The 13673-nt window shown below is 36.0% G+C and overlaps 1 protein-coding gene across 1 annotated transcript; it reads right to left on the reverse strand.

The window, feature by feature from the left end:
- Window positions 1-1731: 1731 nt before the first annotated feature.
- Window positions 1732-12714, reverse strand: LOC306854531 (dehydrogenase/reductase SDR family member 12-like). The gene is made up of 10 exons (XM_079392651.1): window positions 12516-12714; window positions 9737-9870; window positions 9212-9294; window positions 8472-8567; window positions 7825-7906; window positions 7624-7685; window positions 7449-7553; window positions 6609-6699; window positions 6124-6261; window positions 1732-2585 (listed from the first exon to the last, which is right to left on the reverse strand). Exons 1-10 carry the CDS (start codon window positions 12569-12571, stop codon window positions 2470-2472), a joined length of 963 nt encoding a protein of 320 aa, XP_079248777.1. The 5' UTR covers window positions 12572-12714; the 3' UTR covers window positions 1732-2469.
- Between the last annotated feature and the right edge of the window lie 959 nt (window positions 12715-13673).

Consider the following 13673-nt stretch of genomic DNA (forward strand, 5'->3'; position numbering starts at 1 on the left):
AACAACGTGAATAAATGTCGTTTTGGGTGCACTTTTTCTTTAAATAGTTATTTCTTTCAAAAAGGCTTCAGATTCAAGCTGTGGCGTGTGACGCTAACGTTCGATGTTTTAAATGAATGCACAGCTCACAACTAACGTCACATTGACCAATGAGAAGAGAGAATTCTAACCTGTTTACAAACATTATAACTGATCAGCGCTGTTTGTTTTACTTTAGTTCATTCTTTTCATCTGTCACTTCAGGACTTTCTCAGTCGTTCACCATCGTTCTTTGTCCTTCCGAGTTCTCTGTTCCTTGCACTGAATTGCACAGTGTTCATGATCTGACGGTACAAGCGGCGTCTGTGCCAGTGTTTGCATTAAATGCCTGGTTCGTGCCTGTGTGTAAAGCGCTTGTTCTTTTCGATATACGTCCCATTCCGAGCTTTGTAAATAATTTCATTCCCATGATGTCACAGAAAGCAGGTTTTGAATGACGTTTTGTGTCGTTCAACTGGAAAGATTCTTACGACGATTGTAATTTTTCATCAGGGAACTGAGGGAGTTATATTTTCTTTGCTTTGTTAATCCTTCGTTAACCATAAAAACGCGCTGCGAGTCAATCTTGCACAATTTGACAAGAATATTGTGAGCTTCATCCTGGAAAGATTAATGACATTTTTGTTACAAGTTAATGCTCTTATGTGTCTTAACATCTATTTTACTGAAACTAACACTTCAGGGAGCCGATATCGCGGTTCGGTTTAACTACCATTATAAATCACACGAACAGTACATTGTAAAGTTCAACACGCTTCTAATGATCAAACCCTAAAACTGTAAATAACTCTAAATTACTTTGAGACCTGTTTTTCTATGTGCTTTTTTCTAAAACTTACTTTACTTCGGTTGTTCAGTAATGAAGTATTATTCTCTCTATGTATACAAAGTTGAGTTCAAACATCTGTATTTTTCATATAAAACTCTTGCCGCTAATATGAAAACTGACGTAAGTCTTTATGATGACTGCTGTTTCAGTCAGATTGAACGAAATATTACAATAAAGATGTAAGCTGTATCTCATGCAAGAGGGAGCCTGTAGTTCTTCTGGTCATTTAAATTGCATGTTAAAGTTGTTCTTGTTTATTTTTTTGAATGCTTATGGTGAATTCTAAGGGAAATGATGGAAAATTGGAAGAAAACATTATACTGCTATGCTTTTGCATTCGCTCACATATAAGTATTGCATGAGCTTGCAAAACTGATCATGGAAAACTCATAAGTATTATGAGATGGAAGGAAAAATTCTATTTTCGTGTTTTTGTGAGTGAATGCAACATTTCTTGGGGGAACACAAGTTTTGTGAACGAATGCAAAAGCACACAATATAATTTTACATGTATAACATAATTTTATGTTATAATTTTAATATATGTATATTTTGTGTGTGTGTGTGTGTGTGTGTCACTCACACCAGTGTTATTTTAGAATCATTGAGCTATTATAGTTTTATTAATATTTAGAATTTTTTGCTTTAAAGTTTTAGTAAATTATTTCTGTGTTTTTACCATTTTTTTAAATTTATTTGTTTTTATTTCATTTTCACTTTAAATTAAGTGAATGTTAGAAATTATTTCTTGGAAACATGGAATATACATTTTATATTTTATTTCAGTTAATGTTTATTATATTTCAGGTAACTCTTTTTTTTAAGGTTTTTGTTAAATATAATAACCCTGACATACACCAACACACCTTCAAAGACATTTATTAAAGTGTCAAAGTACAATCATAATTAATAACCCAGTCTATATACGTAGAAATGTAATCAAATGTTACTATCAGAACAAATACAGATTTAAAAACAAAAACAAAAAAACACTCCATATCACTTCCTCATTCTCTGGAACATCAGGTGACACTATCAAACCAAATAAACGTCCAATCACAGGCCTCCAAAAGCAGGAAGTGTCCTTTTCAGTCAGTTTCCTGTGCTGCACCAGGTGATTGGCTGTGAGTGAGTGATTGACAGCTGGGTGACTCCGGTCAGAACGGGTTCCCACCTGATTGACCTGATTCGCTGGAGTCACCGACACAGTGAGAGCGAGGACGCACTGTGATTGGCTGAGATTGATCACATGGTGTCAGAACGAGCTGTCGGAAAAGAGCGATTCCTGCGTTTGATGTGACCAATGACAGGAGAGAACTGAAATGCACAAGGAAGTACAACAGGAAGAAACAGGAAATAGTCATTGAGGTAAAAGACTTAAACATATTTAAGCATTTATTGAGCATAACAGTCGTTCACACCTTCAAACTTTCAGAGTTCTGGAGGACATCTACAGCTAAAAGTCTGTTGTGAGACACTGTGAGTACATTCACACGGCTTTATGAGTGAGGCTAATGTGTCTAAAATGTTATAAAATATGTTGTGTATTAGGTAGTGTTCCCCATCTATTTGTGAAGCAGTTGTGTTTCATGTGAGTTTCTTTAGTGCGGCTGGAAGCTTTTGGCCAGATCCTCCATGACGCTCATGAATTTCTGATCTTCCAGCTGTGAACTGTGCGTCCAGGCCAAGGGAAGATGAGCCGACACCATCTGCCGATCTAATGCATGTAAAACACAAACACAAAAGGATGCTTAACGCATGAAATCCACCCAAATTCATTTGGAGAAATTATTCCTATTGCCTGAAGAATCAATAGAGAGCAGGTTGTTAATTGATGAAATATGCCTCTGTAGAAGCCATACGTCTGATTTCCACCCAATTCCAGTTGAAGAAATGGACTACCCATCATCCTCGAGCAAGACTCACCAATCAGAGAAGTCACTGTTACCAGTGAAATGACAATCAAAACCACAATAGTGAACGTTTGCGGTAGGGATGGGCGATATGGCCTAATCAGGTATTTATTCCGATAACGATACAAATGACGATTATATATATATATATATATATATATAAGAAAAGGTACACAAGCAACAGGGATGACCGCAAGCTTGAGAATACTGTCAAGCAAAGCAGATTCAAACACTTGGGAGAGCTTCACAAGGAGTGGACTGAAGCTGGAGTCAGTGCATCAAGAGTCACCACGCTCAGACGTCTTCAGGAAAAGAGCTACCAAGCCACTTCTGAACCAGAGACAACATCAGAAGCGTCTTACCTGGGCTGTGGAGAAAAGAACTGGACTGTTGCTCAGTGCTCTTTTCAGATAAAAGTACATTTTGCATTTCATTTGGAAATCAATGTCTGGAGGAAGAGTGGAGAGGCACAGAATCCAAGCTGCTTGAAGTCCAGTGTGAAGTTTCTGAAGTCAGTGATGATTTGGGGTGCCGTGACATCTGCTGGTGTTGGTCCATTGTGTTTTATCAAGTCCAAAGTCAATGCAGCCATCTACCAGGAGATTTTGGAGCACTTTATGCTTCCATCTGCTGACAAGCTTTATGGAGATGCTGATTTCCTTTTCCAGCAGGACTTTAGCACCTGTCCACAGTGCCAAAAACACTTCCAAGTGCTTTGCTGACCATGATATTACTGTGCTTGATTGGCCTGCCAACATTCCTGACCTGAACCCCATATGGAATCTATGGGATATTTTCAAGAGAAAGATGAGAAACAGTCGATCCAGCAATCCAGACGAGCTGAAGGCTCAATAGTGCCTCAGCAGAGCCACAGGCTGATCGCTTCCATGCCATTCCTCACTGATGCTGAGCCCCGACCAAGTATTGAGTGCATAAATGAACATACTTTAAAGAACTTGAACTTTTCTGTTTTGCAAAACCTTTTTTTGACTGATCTTAGGAAATATTCAAATTTTGAGATACTGGATTTTTGACTTTCATGAGCTGTAAGCTCTAATCATCAAAATTAAAACAAAAAACTTTTGAAATGTTTTACATTTAATGAATCTAAAATATACGAAAGTTTCACTTTTTGAAATAAGTTTATTTATAAGTAACCTTTTCACAACACTCAAATTTTATATATATGTATATATATATATATATATATATATATATATATATGAAGAGTTCAGAGTTTCATCTGAACTCTTCATATATAATATTAAAGTTATTAAAATTTTACTTTGTGAGAAGAAAGAGACCTTGAGGCAAGACACTACAGGCAAAACCTTTTTCTTTTTTCCAGGCAATAGGTTAAGTGGACTAGTGGAAATAAAACATCAAACATGCTCATTTGTTTATTTTATTACACTTTATTTGCATCTGTAGATTTCACCTACAATGCACATCTGTAAAGGCCGTTTTCTAAAAATAACATTTTTTCCCTCCACTTTAGTAGTATTTACATACACCAGAATTTACAGTTTATCTGTTTTCTTAAGGTTTTTACAGAGGGGTTTTTCATTTTATCCCAAAAAAAAAAAAAAATGTAGTAGTCTTGCCTTAAAGTCAGAGTAGTGGCTATTTGGTCTGTTTGGTTTTCCCAGTCCCAAGAGGTCATAAGGTCGTTCTGAGTTCACTCCGGTCGTGTCTGGTACAGAAGCTCCGCCCTCTACAGCTGCACTGGAGCTCTGCCAACTCTCTTTTCCCTTTCTTGACCTTTCCTCGTTCTTTCCTTCTCCTTTCATCCTCCTTTGGCTCTGCTCCGTTTCTCCCTTTCATTTTCATTGTCCAGTCTTTCTTTGTACACTCATTGTATTCTCTTCGTCTTCTCTCTACCGCTCATGCTTTTCTTGCTTTCATCAGCGTCTTTCATCCATTCTCTGTCTCCTGAAAGCTGCACTTGTTTCATATGGAAACAGATGGATGCCTTATTGGAGAAGATGGAGAGAAAGACAGCAGTTCGGTTCCAAAACTTTGAGCGCTGCTTCACTGCCTGCTGCCTTCTAAGGAAGCATCCTAACTGACATGGAGCCTAATAATGAATGATTTGGAATGCTCTAAACTGGCACACAAATGGCACTTGCAATTGATTCCTATTTGAATTTTGCATGTTGCTATGATAATGCAGAAATTATGGAAGCTTATTTTTGACATGAAATAAAAAGATTTATAAAAGGTAATTGTGAATTTATATCTCACAATTCAGACTTTTTCTCAGAATTACATGTTAATATCTTGCATTTGCAATTTATATACTCATAATTGCACGTTTACATCTTGCAATTCTGACTTTTTCCCTCAGAATTCTGAGTTAGCATCTCGCAATTGTGATTTTTTCACAGAATTATGTTGGCATTTCTTAATTCTGACTTTTTTCAGAATTCTAATTTGACATTTTACAATTCTCACTTTTTTCTCAGAATTCTGTTGACCTTGCATTTTTTTACTTTTTTTTTTTTTCAAATTCTAATTTTCCATCTCACACATCTGACTTTTTTCTCAGAATTATACATTTACATCTAGCAATTCAGAAATTTCAGTTCAGGGGGTTGGGTCAGGAGTCTGAAAAAAAAAAAAATTGGGAAAAAATGATTGTGAGATGTAAAGTCCGTCTACTGAGAAAAAAGGTAAAACTGCAAGCTGTAAACTGAATTCAGAGAAAAAAGAAAGGTCAGAATTGCGAGATGTATGCAGAATATGAGTTTATAAATTTCAATAGCAAGATAAAAATGTGAAATTCTGAGCAAAATTCTGAAATTAGAAATTGAGAAAGTCGCAATTACCTTTATATGTTTCTTCCATGGTGAAAAATAAGCTTCCATAGCATACTCTAAGATACATAACATGCATAAATATTGTGCGGAATAATAATTTCTAATTACACAGATGTTTCATTCATATTTTTCAGTAGTAAAAGAAATAGCAGTATATTTATATCAGAATATTTCCAAGCAATCTTGGATTAATTGTTTCACCCAAATTTTTGCAATGCATTCTGAGATCGCTGTCTTTGCGAAAATGCAATGCTCCCTTAATATTTAACAAAAAAAAGTGAACAATTTAATACCTAAAAACAAATATTCAAATGTTGCTTAATCTAATATTAAAAATGCAATATTTGTGCCTCATGTACTTTTATGTAAATTAGAGTATTTCTTTAGCAACATGTTAATGCAGCTCTGTTGCAATCAATTGTGGCTCTTGTGTGCTTCAACATTTTTGTGGCACATGCAGTTTCGCGGCTCACTAGGTTTTGGAGCACAGCCAGTGTGCGTGCGCTTGTATGTGTTTGCTCACCCTGAAAAAAACGCCCGCTGGGATTCTTGACAGCCACCTCAGACACAGCGAGCCACACGACCGTATCGGCCCCTTGCTCCGGTGTCCGCAAACGCTCCTTCATAGAGCTGTGGAAATCAGGCATCGCATTTGCAATGGCTAAAGAATGAGAGTCGAGAATGAATCCATCAAGATCAGACATAACCAAATCAGTCTGAATAAATGTTAATATTTGCATTTATGCATTTGGCAGACGCTTTTATCCAATGCATTCACTGTATAGAACATTTGAAATGTTATTTGACAAATCAACAATGTCAAGCTTGTAGGTAAAATGTATATTTCTGGTGGAAACTGCATGTGGGTGATGTATTTCTTTACCAATTTTAATCACATTTTTTGCAGTTTACTCAATTTTTAAAGTAAAAAGATTCCATGTAGCTTTTTAAAATGCATTTATGCACGGTTTAAATGAATGATTTAAAAAATTGTGCTTTTGCAATTACTCGGCGTGTCGACCCATCCGGGGTGCATCACAGAGAAGTGGATGCTGGGGTGAGCTTTAGCAAACTGCTCCGTCATCACCACCTGCTGCCTCTGAAACACAAAGAAAGAAGTACATAGAAGTCATTTCTGATATCACAAGAGGCACTAACATTATAAACAGCTAAGTAAGTGAAACAGTGAAGTCTTGTATATTTTTTACAATAATTTATACTACTGTTCAAAAGTACGGGGTCAGTAGGATTTTTTTTGTGACAGAAATTAGTACTTTTATTCAGCAAGGGTCCATTAAATTAATCAAAAGTGACATTTTATTTCAATTAAATTCTATTCTTTTCATTAAAGAATCCTGACAAATTGTATCACTGTTTCCACAAAAATATGAAGCAGCATAACTGTTTTCAACATTGATAATAATCAGAAATGTTTCTTGAGTGGCAAATCAGTATATTAGAATGATTTCTGAAGGATCATGTGACACTGAAGACTCGAGTTTACTGGATGCTGAAAAATCAACTTTGATCACAGAAATCAATTACATTTTACAGTATATTCACATAGAAAACAGCTATTTTAATTCAGAAATATATCTCGCAATTTTTCAGTTTTTACTGAATTTGTAACCAAATAAATGCAGCCTTGTTGAGCAGAAGAGACTTTAATCGTAAAACTGGAATATCCTAAAAATGTTCAAACTGTAGTTACGAGTCACTGAGCTGCCATACTTAATCAAACAATGAACTCTATAACAGAAATTATTAAACTAGCATATGGCATCATAAATAGTTTTATGTATGTGGACACAAGCTTTTTTTCGAGACTCTCTCTCTATATATATATACCTTGTTCTGTGCGTACACCATAGTGCCGTCATATCTGCCCCTCTGAGACTGCAGGTTTCCTGTTCGCAGTTTCTGCACCAGCATCCCACCGGATGATACTGTGATCTGAAAGAGAGGAGAGAGATGGTGACCCGTCTGACCTCGGTCTGTCGCTCTCAGTCTCTGGTTTACTCACCACTCTGGGGTCAGGGCTCTTCTCCAGCAGAGGAATGAGGCTCTTGATGAGGATGTACACGGCTGAAGAGCACAACAGAGACATCAGGTGAAAACAGTCTGCTAAGGCATTAAAGATGTTATTTATTATAAAGTTAGTAGGAAAGACTTCTAGCCCTGAGGCGATATTGAGCTGGTTTTGTTTGTTTGTTTGCTCACGTACCCAGAGAGTTGCTTGCAAAGCTTTTCTCCAAACCCTCACCATTCACTTCCCTCTTAGTCATCATACAGCCGGCGTTATTGATCTATCACAATCAATTCAATCAAACAACCAAATGATCATTACTCCAGTTGGCTGCTAATGCCATTCAAAAGTATTATCAGTTACACTAACATTCACATCTGGGATCAGTAAGATTATTCATGTTTCTGGAAAAAAACGTTCACCGAGGCTACTTTTATTTGATCAAAAATACAGTAAAATTGTGAAATATTATTACAATTTAAAGTATGTTTTCTATTTGAATACATTTTAAAATATAATTTATTCCTGTGATCAGTCTTCAGTGTCACATGATCCTTCAGAAACCATTCTAATATTCTGATTTGCTGCTCAACAAATATTTCTGATTATTATCAATGTTGAAAACAATTGTGCCCCTTCATATTTTTGTAGAAACCAATATACATTTTTAAGGATTCTCTGGTGAATAAAAAGTTCAAATGAACAGCATTTTTTTTTAAATACATTTTTTATAACATTATAAATGCCTTTACTGCCTTTTGATCAATTTAATGTTTCCTTGATAAATAAATCTGTCTTACTGACCCCATTGCATAAACTGTGTATATTGAATATTAAAGCCTCACCAGGACGTTGAGGGACTTGTACTTTTTCTTAAAAGACTCTGCAAACTCCCACACCTTCTTGGTCTCGGTAAGATCCAAAATATGCACATAGATTTCCTGCAGCCAGACACAGAGGCCAAAGGTTATGTATTTTACTAGACTTGCATTAGAAACAGATTCAGATGTAAATCTGTTTCCAGACAACGTGCATAAATAAATGAGTCATTTCAATGATTCAATGGAGTTTTGTACAAACGGTAACTTATTTGCAAACTACTACATTATACTTCATTAAGCAGCTGCTTTCTCATTTTCACCACAGGTCCAGTCCTCCTGGTGTGACCTGACAACCCGATCTCATGAAAGTGCATATAAATAACCACCAAATTAAAATAAAAACTCGTTGTATACACATACACGCAAAAATGGACTTTGGCATGTATATGCTACGCGATAGGATTAGGGTTGTGGGGTAGATGCGTATCATATGTATGCGAAAACTGCGTATTATATGCACGCTAACAAATTTTGCATCATATGCACGCCAAACACGTTCATATCATATATACGCTAGTCCATTTTTGCGTATCAATAGCATGAGTTTTCATTTTTATTTGGCGTAGCCTACTATTTAAATGCACTGACTTGCTCAAAGGCATAATGCTGGAAGCTTCTGCAGCCATCTGTGTTTCAATCAGCTCCTTTAACTACTAAACTGCAGCCCAACAATCCCAGTCGTTCCAATATTAACTCCAATATACTTTGTTTCCAGACTCCTTGACGATCTCTGCTCTGGCTTCTTCTGCTTTGTCCTTGTTCCTGCAGACCATGTGGATGGTACCACCTTTAAGAAGAGAGTCAACAGAGGTTACACTGCTACCCAAACAAGTGTTTGGAGACTTAAAAACACTTTGAAATGTTGGAATGTCATTGATTTAGATAAATGCATAAATGCAGACAAATAAAATTAGATAAAATGCATAAATTTAGATGCATGCAGAGCACAAGCAATGCAACAATAAAGAAAAGTGAAGGTCTAGCATAATATGTTTGCAGATTCTGGGTTTTGCTATCTAATGCAATGATATTTCAACATGTTTTTGTGTGACCAATATGTCCAAATACTTTGTAGGGCAACTGTATTCACATAAAGATATGGAAAACATTTGAAGAACATAAGTATACCATGAAACACCAGGTTTGTTTCTATTTTCTAATAATGCAGACACCAGAGGATAATGACTTGTTTTAGTTACCAATCACTGCTGATTTTCCCCAACACGCACCTTTCTTGGCAATGGCCATGGCGGTGGCTTTCCCGATCCCGCTGTTCGCTCCAGTGATCATGAAGGATCGGCCTGCCATTGACGTCTCCAGGTCCTTCTCAACAAAGTTTTTAGACGCTGACAGAAATGCCCCCCTGAGACACACACACATTTAATTAGTCTTGAGATGTCACAGGGTTACTTCTCAAAACACTGCTAGATCATTCAGTTAACTAATTAGTTCACTTTTTGCATGCTTTGAACTGTTTAACTATTTTAAGATGGAGCACCTGGCAATGGAAGAACCCAGCTAACAAAATATGTTAAGAACTTTTTGCTAATGTTCCAATGAAGTTATGAAAACATGATTTCTGAATGTTCTCTAAACATTCAAAACATACATTTTTTTAAATGTTATAATTATTTTTCCCTTGGCACATCTGCACATTTTTCTTGAACGTTAAAGGAATATTCCATTTTATAATTTTGCAAATATTATGTGAATGTTACCTCTGAAATTTCTCTGAACATTCTGAAACAATTAGCAACACTTAAAAAATGTTAGACGAGCATTCAACTAAAACGTTTCAGAAAAAAACAATCCATAAACGATGTACAGTTAAGGTTTTTGAGCTAACGTTTTGAGAATATTAATAAAGACCCAATAACTTTGAACGAACTTTCTATTAACTTCACTGGAAGAACGTTTACTTTGAGATAAGCTTGCCAGTAGGGCAGTTCTGAGAATATTACATTCAATCATTTTGCAAACATTACATTAACGTTAGTTTTGAACATTCTGAAACACGTAGCAACATTTAAAAAATAAATTAACTAAAATGTTTCCATGAACGATCTAATGTTTTTGTTCTAACATTTTGAGAACATTAATAAAGACCCAGTAATTTGAACGAACTTTCTATTAATGTTACTGGAAGAACGTTTGCTTGCTTATAACTTTGAGAGAACCTTACCAGAACACTACGGAAGTTCTGAGAACATTTTGTCAAGGAAACAGTCCATTTTATAATTTCGCAAACATGGAAATGTTACTTTTGAATGTTCTCTGAACTTTCTGAAACAAGTAACATTTAGACGAATTTTCAACTAAATTGTTTCACAAAAAACATTCCATGAACGACGTAGGCTACAGATGACGTTTTTGACCAGATAACTTCAAATGCATGTTCTATTAAAGTAAGAATGTTTGTTTATAACTCTGAAGGGAACCTTGCCAGAACATTAGAGCAGTTCTAAAAGCATCGTTAACGTTACTTTGGAATGTTCTCTGAACGTTCTGTAACAAGTAGCACCATTTTAAAAATCAGCTAAAAAACATTCCATGAATGATGCACGGATAATGTTTTTGAGCTAACATTTTAAGAACATTATTAAAGACCAGATAACTCTGAACTAACTGTTAATGTTACTGGAAGAACGTTTGTTTATAACTTTGAGAGAACCTTGCCAGAATGTTAGGGCTCTGAGAAAATTCTATCAAGGGAAACATTCCATTTTAGCATTTTGAAAACATGGAAATGTTTCCAGATGTTCTGAGAATTTTCAAAAGTAACAAGTGGCATCATTTTAGGAAGGTTAGATTAATGATGTTCTTAATTTCTGAGAACATTTTCTGTTAGCTGGGTATGTGTTTCCGTGTTGATTTTTGTATGATGCAAAATTAGGTTCTGTATTGGTTCGCCACTTAACGTCCTGAAGCTCAAGATGCCCTGTCCTAATGTGCCACTTTGCGTCATCGCTTAGCTAATGAGAGCGGACTATCAGTGTGTCCTCTGATAGCACCGCTCCTGGTATCGGCGGCGCTCGCGCCCTTGACCCGATCTCAAAGACTGGCTTTGTCCACGCGTACCAGGCCAGGCGGAGGGATGAGAGGAGCGAGGAGGTGCCGGGGGAATCGAGCTTTTCTCGGTAAATGCGTGCACTGTTATGGGTGATGTGTGTCCTATTATGGGACGTGAGAGGTCGACCCGGGTGACAATGTATTAGGAGGAAAAAACAGAGATGCAGAAACCACTGAAAGACAAACAACAGCCGTGAGATGAGACGGGTTGAGTGTTTTTCAGACTCCCAAGAATTTATATGAAATTGGATTTCATGGAAAACAAAAAGCCGCAAGCGTTAGTGTGTTGACACTGAGCTCGGAAAAAAATGTAGTCTAAAAAATATACTAGTTTTGCCGGTGTTAGAAAATGACTTTTAAAGCATGAGTGATCACCTTTGACCCATACCAGAATTTATGTTGTCACTGTGTTTATGATTTGCAACACTTTTATAATGAATATTTTTAAAGGAAAACAACTGATTATGTTCTTGTTTTTAAGTAAAAAGAAATATACATGTGTCCTTTATCATTTAATAATTCTTCGTTTAAATCACAGTTAGTTGCCACATTTAAATATTTCTACATAAAAATCCAAGTAGGCCTGCAGACAAATCTTGGACATGTCCAAATAGTTGTATTTCAATTTAAAGTAAGAACCGTTTGTTATTTGTTTTTTCAGCTCCCATTACACATAATATTTCATCAAACTCCTATTAATGAGGACAAACTGATAAATACAGAAAAATGCATTAAATAAATTACATAAAATAAGAGCGAAACAGATGTAGTAGAATAGCTGAAATCTTAACTTTACAATAGAGATGTTAAATATTAAATCTTGCATGAGCCTTTATGCAACATATATTATTTTATATTTGAATGTGCATAATTAAAGCATTATGTTTGTTAATGCTGTCATACGGTGTTGTGATATTTCTGAAGCAGTGCATCTCTTACTTGGTGAATTCGGTGAGTCCTTTGAGGAACCATGCTGAGTTCCGGTACAGAGACATTCTCACACCCGCGCTGTCGCTCAGGTCGCCCGCTGTGCCCGCGGATGCTCGCCGGTGCTTTTAACCGGCACCGGGGTCACATGAGTGCACGTAGATCCACGCCACTCACCGATGGTCAACACTCTCTGCCCTCTACCGGTAATAATACACATAACACGCCTCAAGACTGTCAGACCTCTGATGCTTCAAAGCAGTTAGTTTGTGTCTGCTTTAGATGACAGTTTGATAATAGTTCAGAATATATAAGATCGTCTATTTAATGACAGTATTGCAATATAAATAATAACAATAATAATAGTACAACAATGTATGTTATAGACCTATTATTAGTAGTAGCCTAATTATATAAGCTTAGGCTATAATCAAATTCAGGATTTTTTCAGGCTTTTGCGCATTTCTTAAAATCGTACGCGTTATTAAACTACACTGTAACTGTCTAGATAAAAAAAGAAAAAGACAATTTAAGCTAATTTACCATCAAAATATATATTATTTAATAACAACGGTTATATAGCCCCACCTATTGCCCGATCTCCATAAAATGTTGCATGTATTGTTTAGAATCATGGTGCAACATTTAGAATCATGGTGCAAGTTACAATTTTGTGAATTTCTGATTGGTTCGAAATTGGTTTTGCTTCGGGATTTTTGGCTTTTGTTTAAACTTGGTCATACCTATTCTAAATGACCCTGTTATAGCAATCCATAATAAAGTTTAACTTTTTTTTTTTTTTGGATAATTAGTGATCTTACCGGTTTTTGTCGAGATTGATAGAGGGGAAAACCCGCTTAAGTTTAATAATCTCAAATATTTAAGAGCGATTTTAATCGACAGCTGGTTCTTGAGGCAAAGTTGTTCAAAATGAGGAGATTTAACATTTGTTATATCACTAACGTTTGTACGAGAAATGTAGGCTACATGCTTGTGTAAATGTTAGTCGCCTGTAATAATTATTATACGGCAGAATAAAAATCACAGGATGCACTTAACATGCGGGTAATAAAACAAAATATATAATTTTTTTAGTGTTTAATATGTTGATCGTCTTTGGATGCTATTGTTTTTGTATGGCTGGGTCACAAGGGGGTGAGTCCTTATTAA

The sequence above is a fragment of the Barbus barbus genome, assembly GCF_936440315.1.
Source record: "Barbus barbus genome assembly, chromosome: 34".
In the NCBI taxonomy this organism is placed as follows: Eukaryota; Metazoa; Chordata; class Actinopteri; order Cypriniformes; family Cyprinidae; genus Barbus; species Barbus barbus.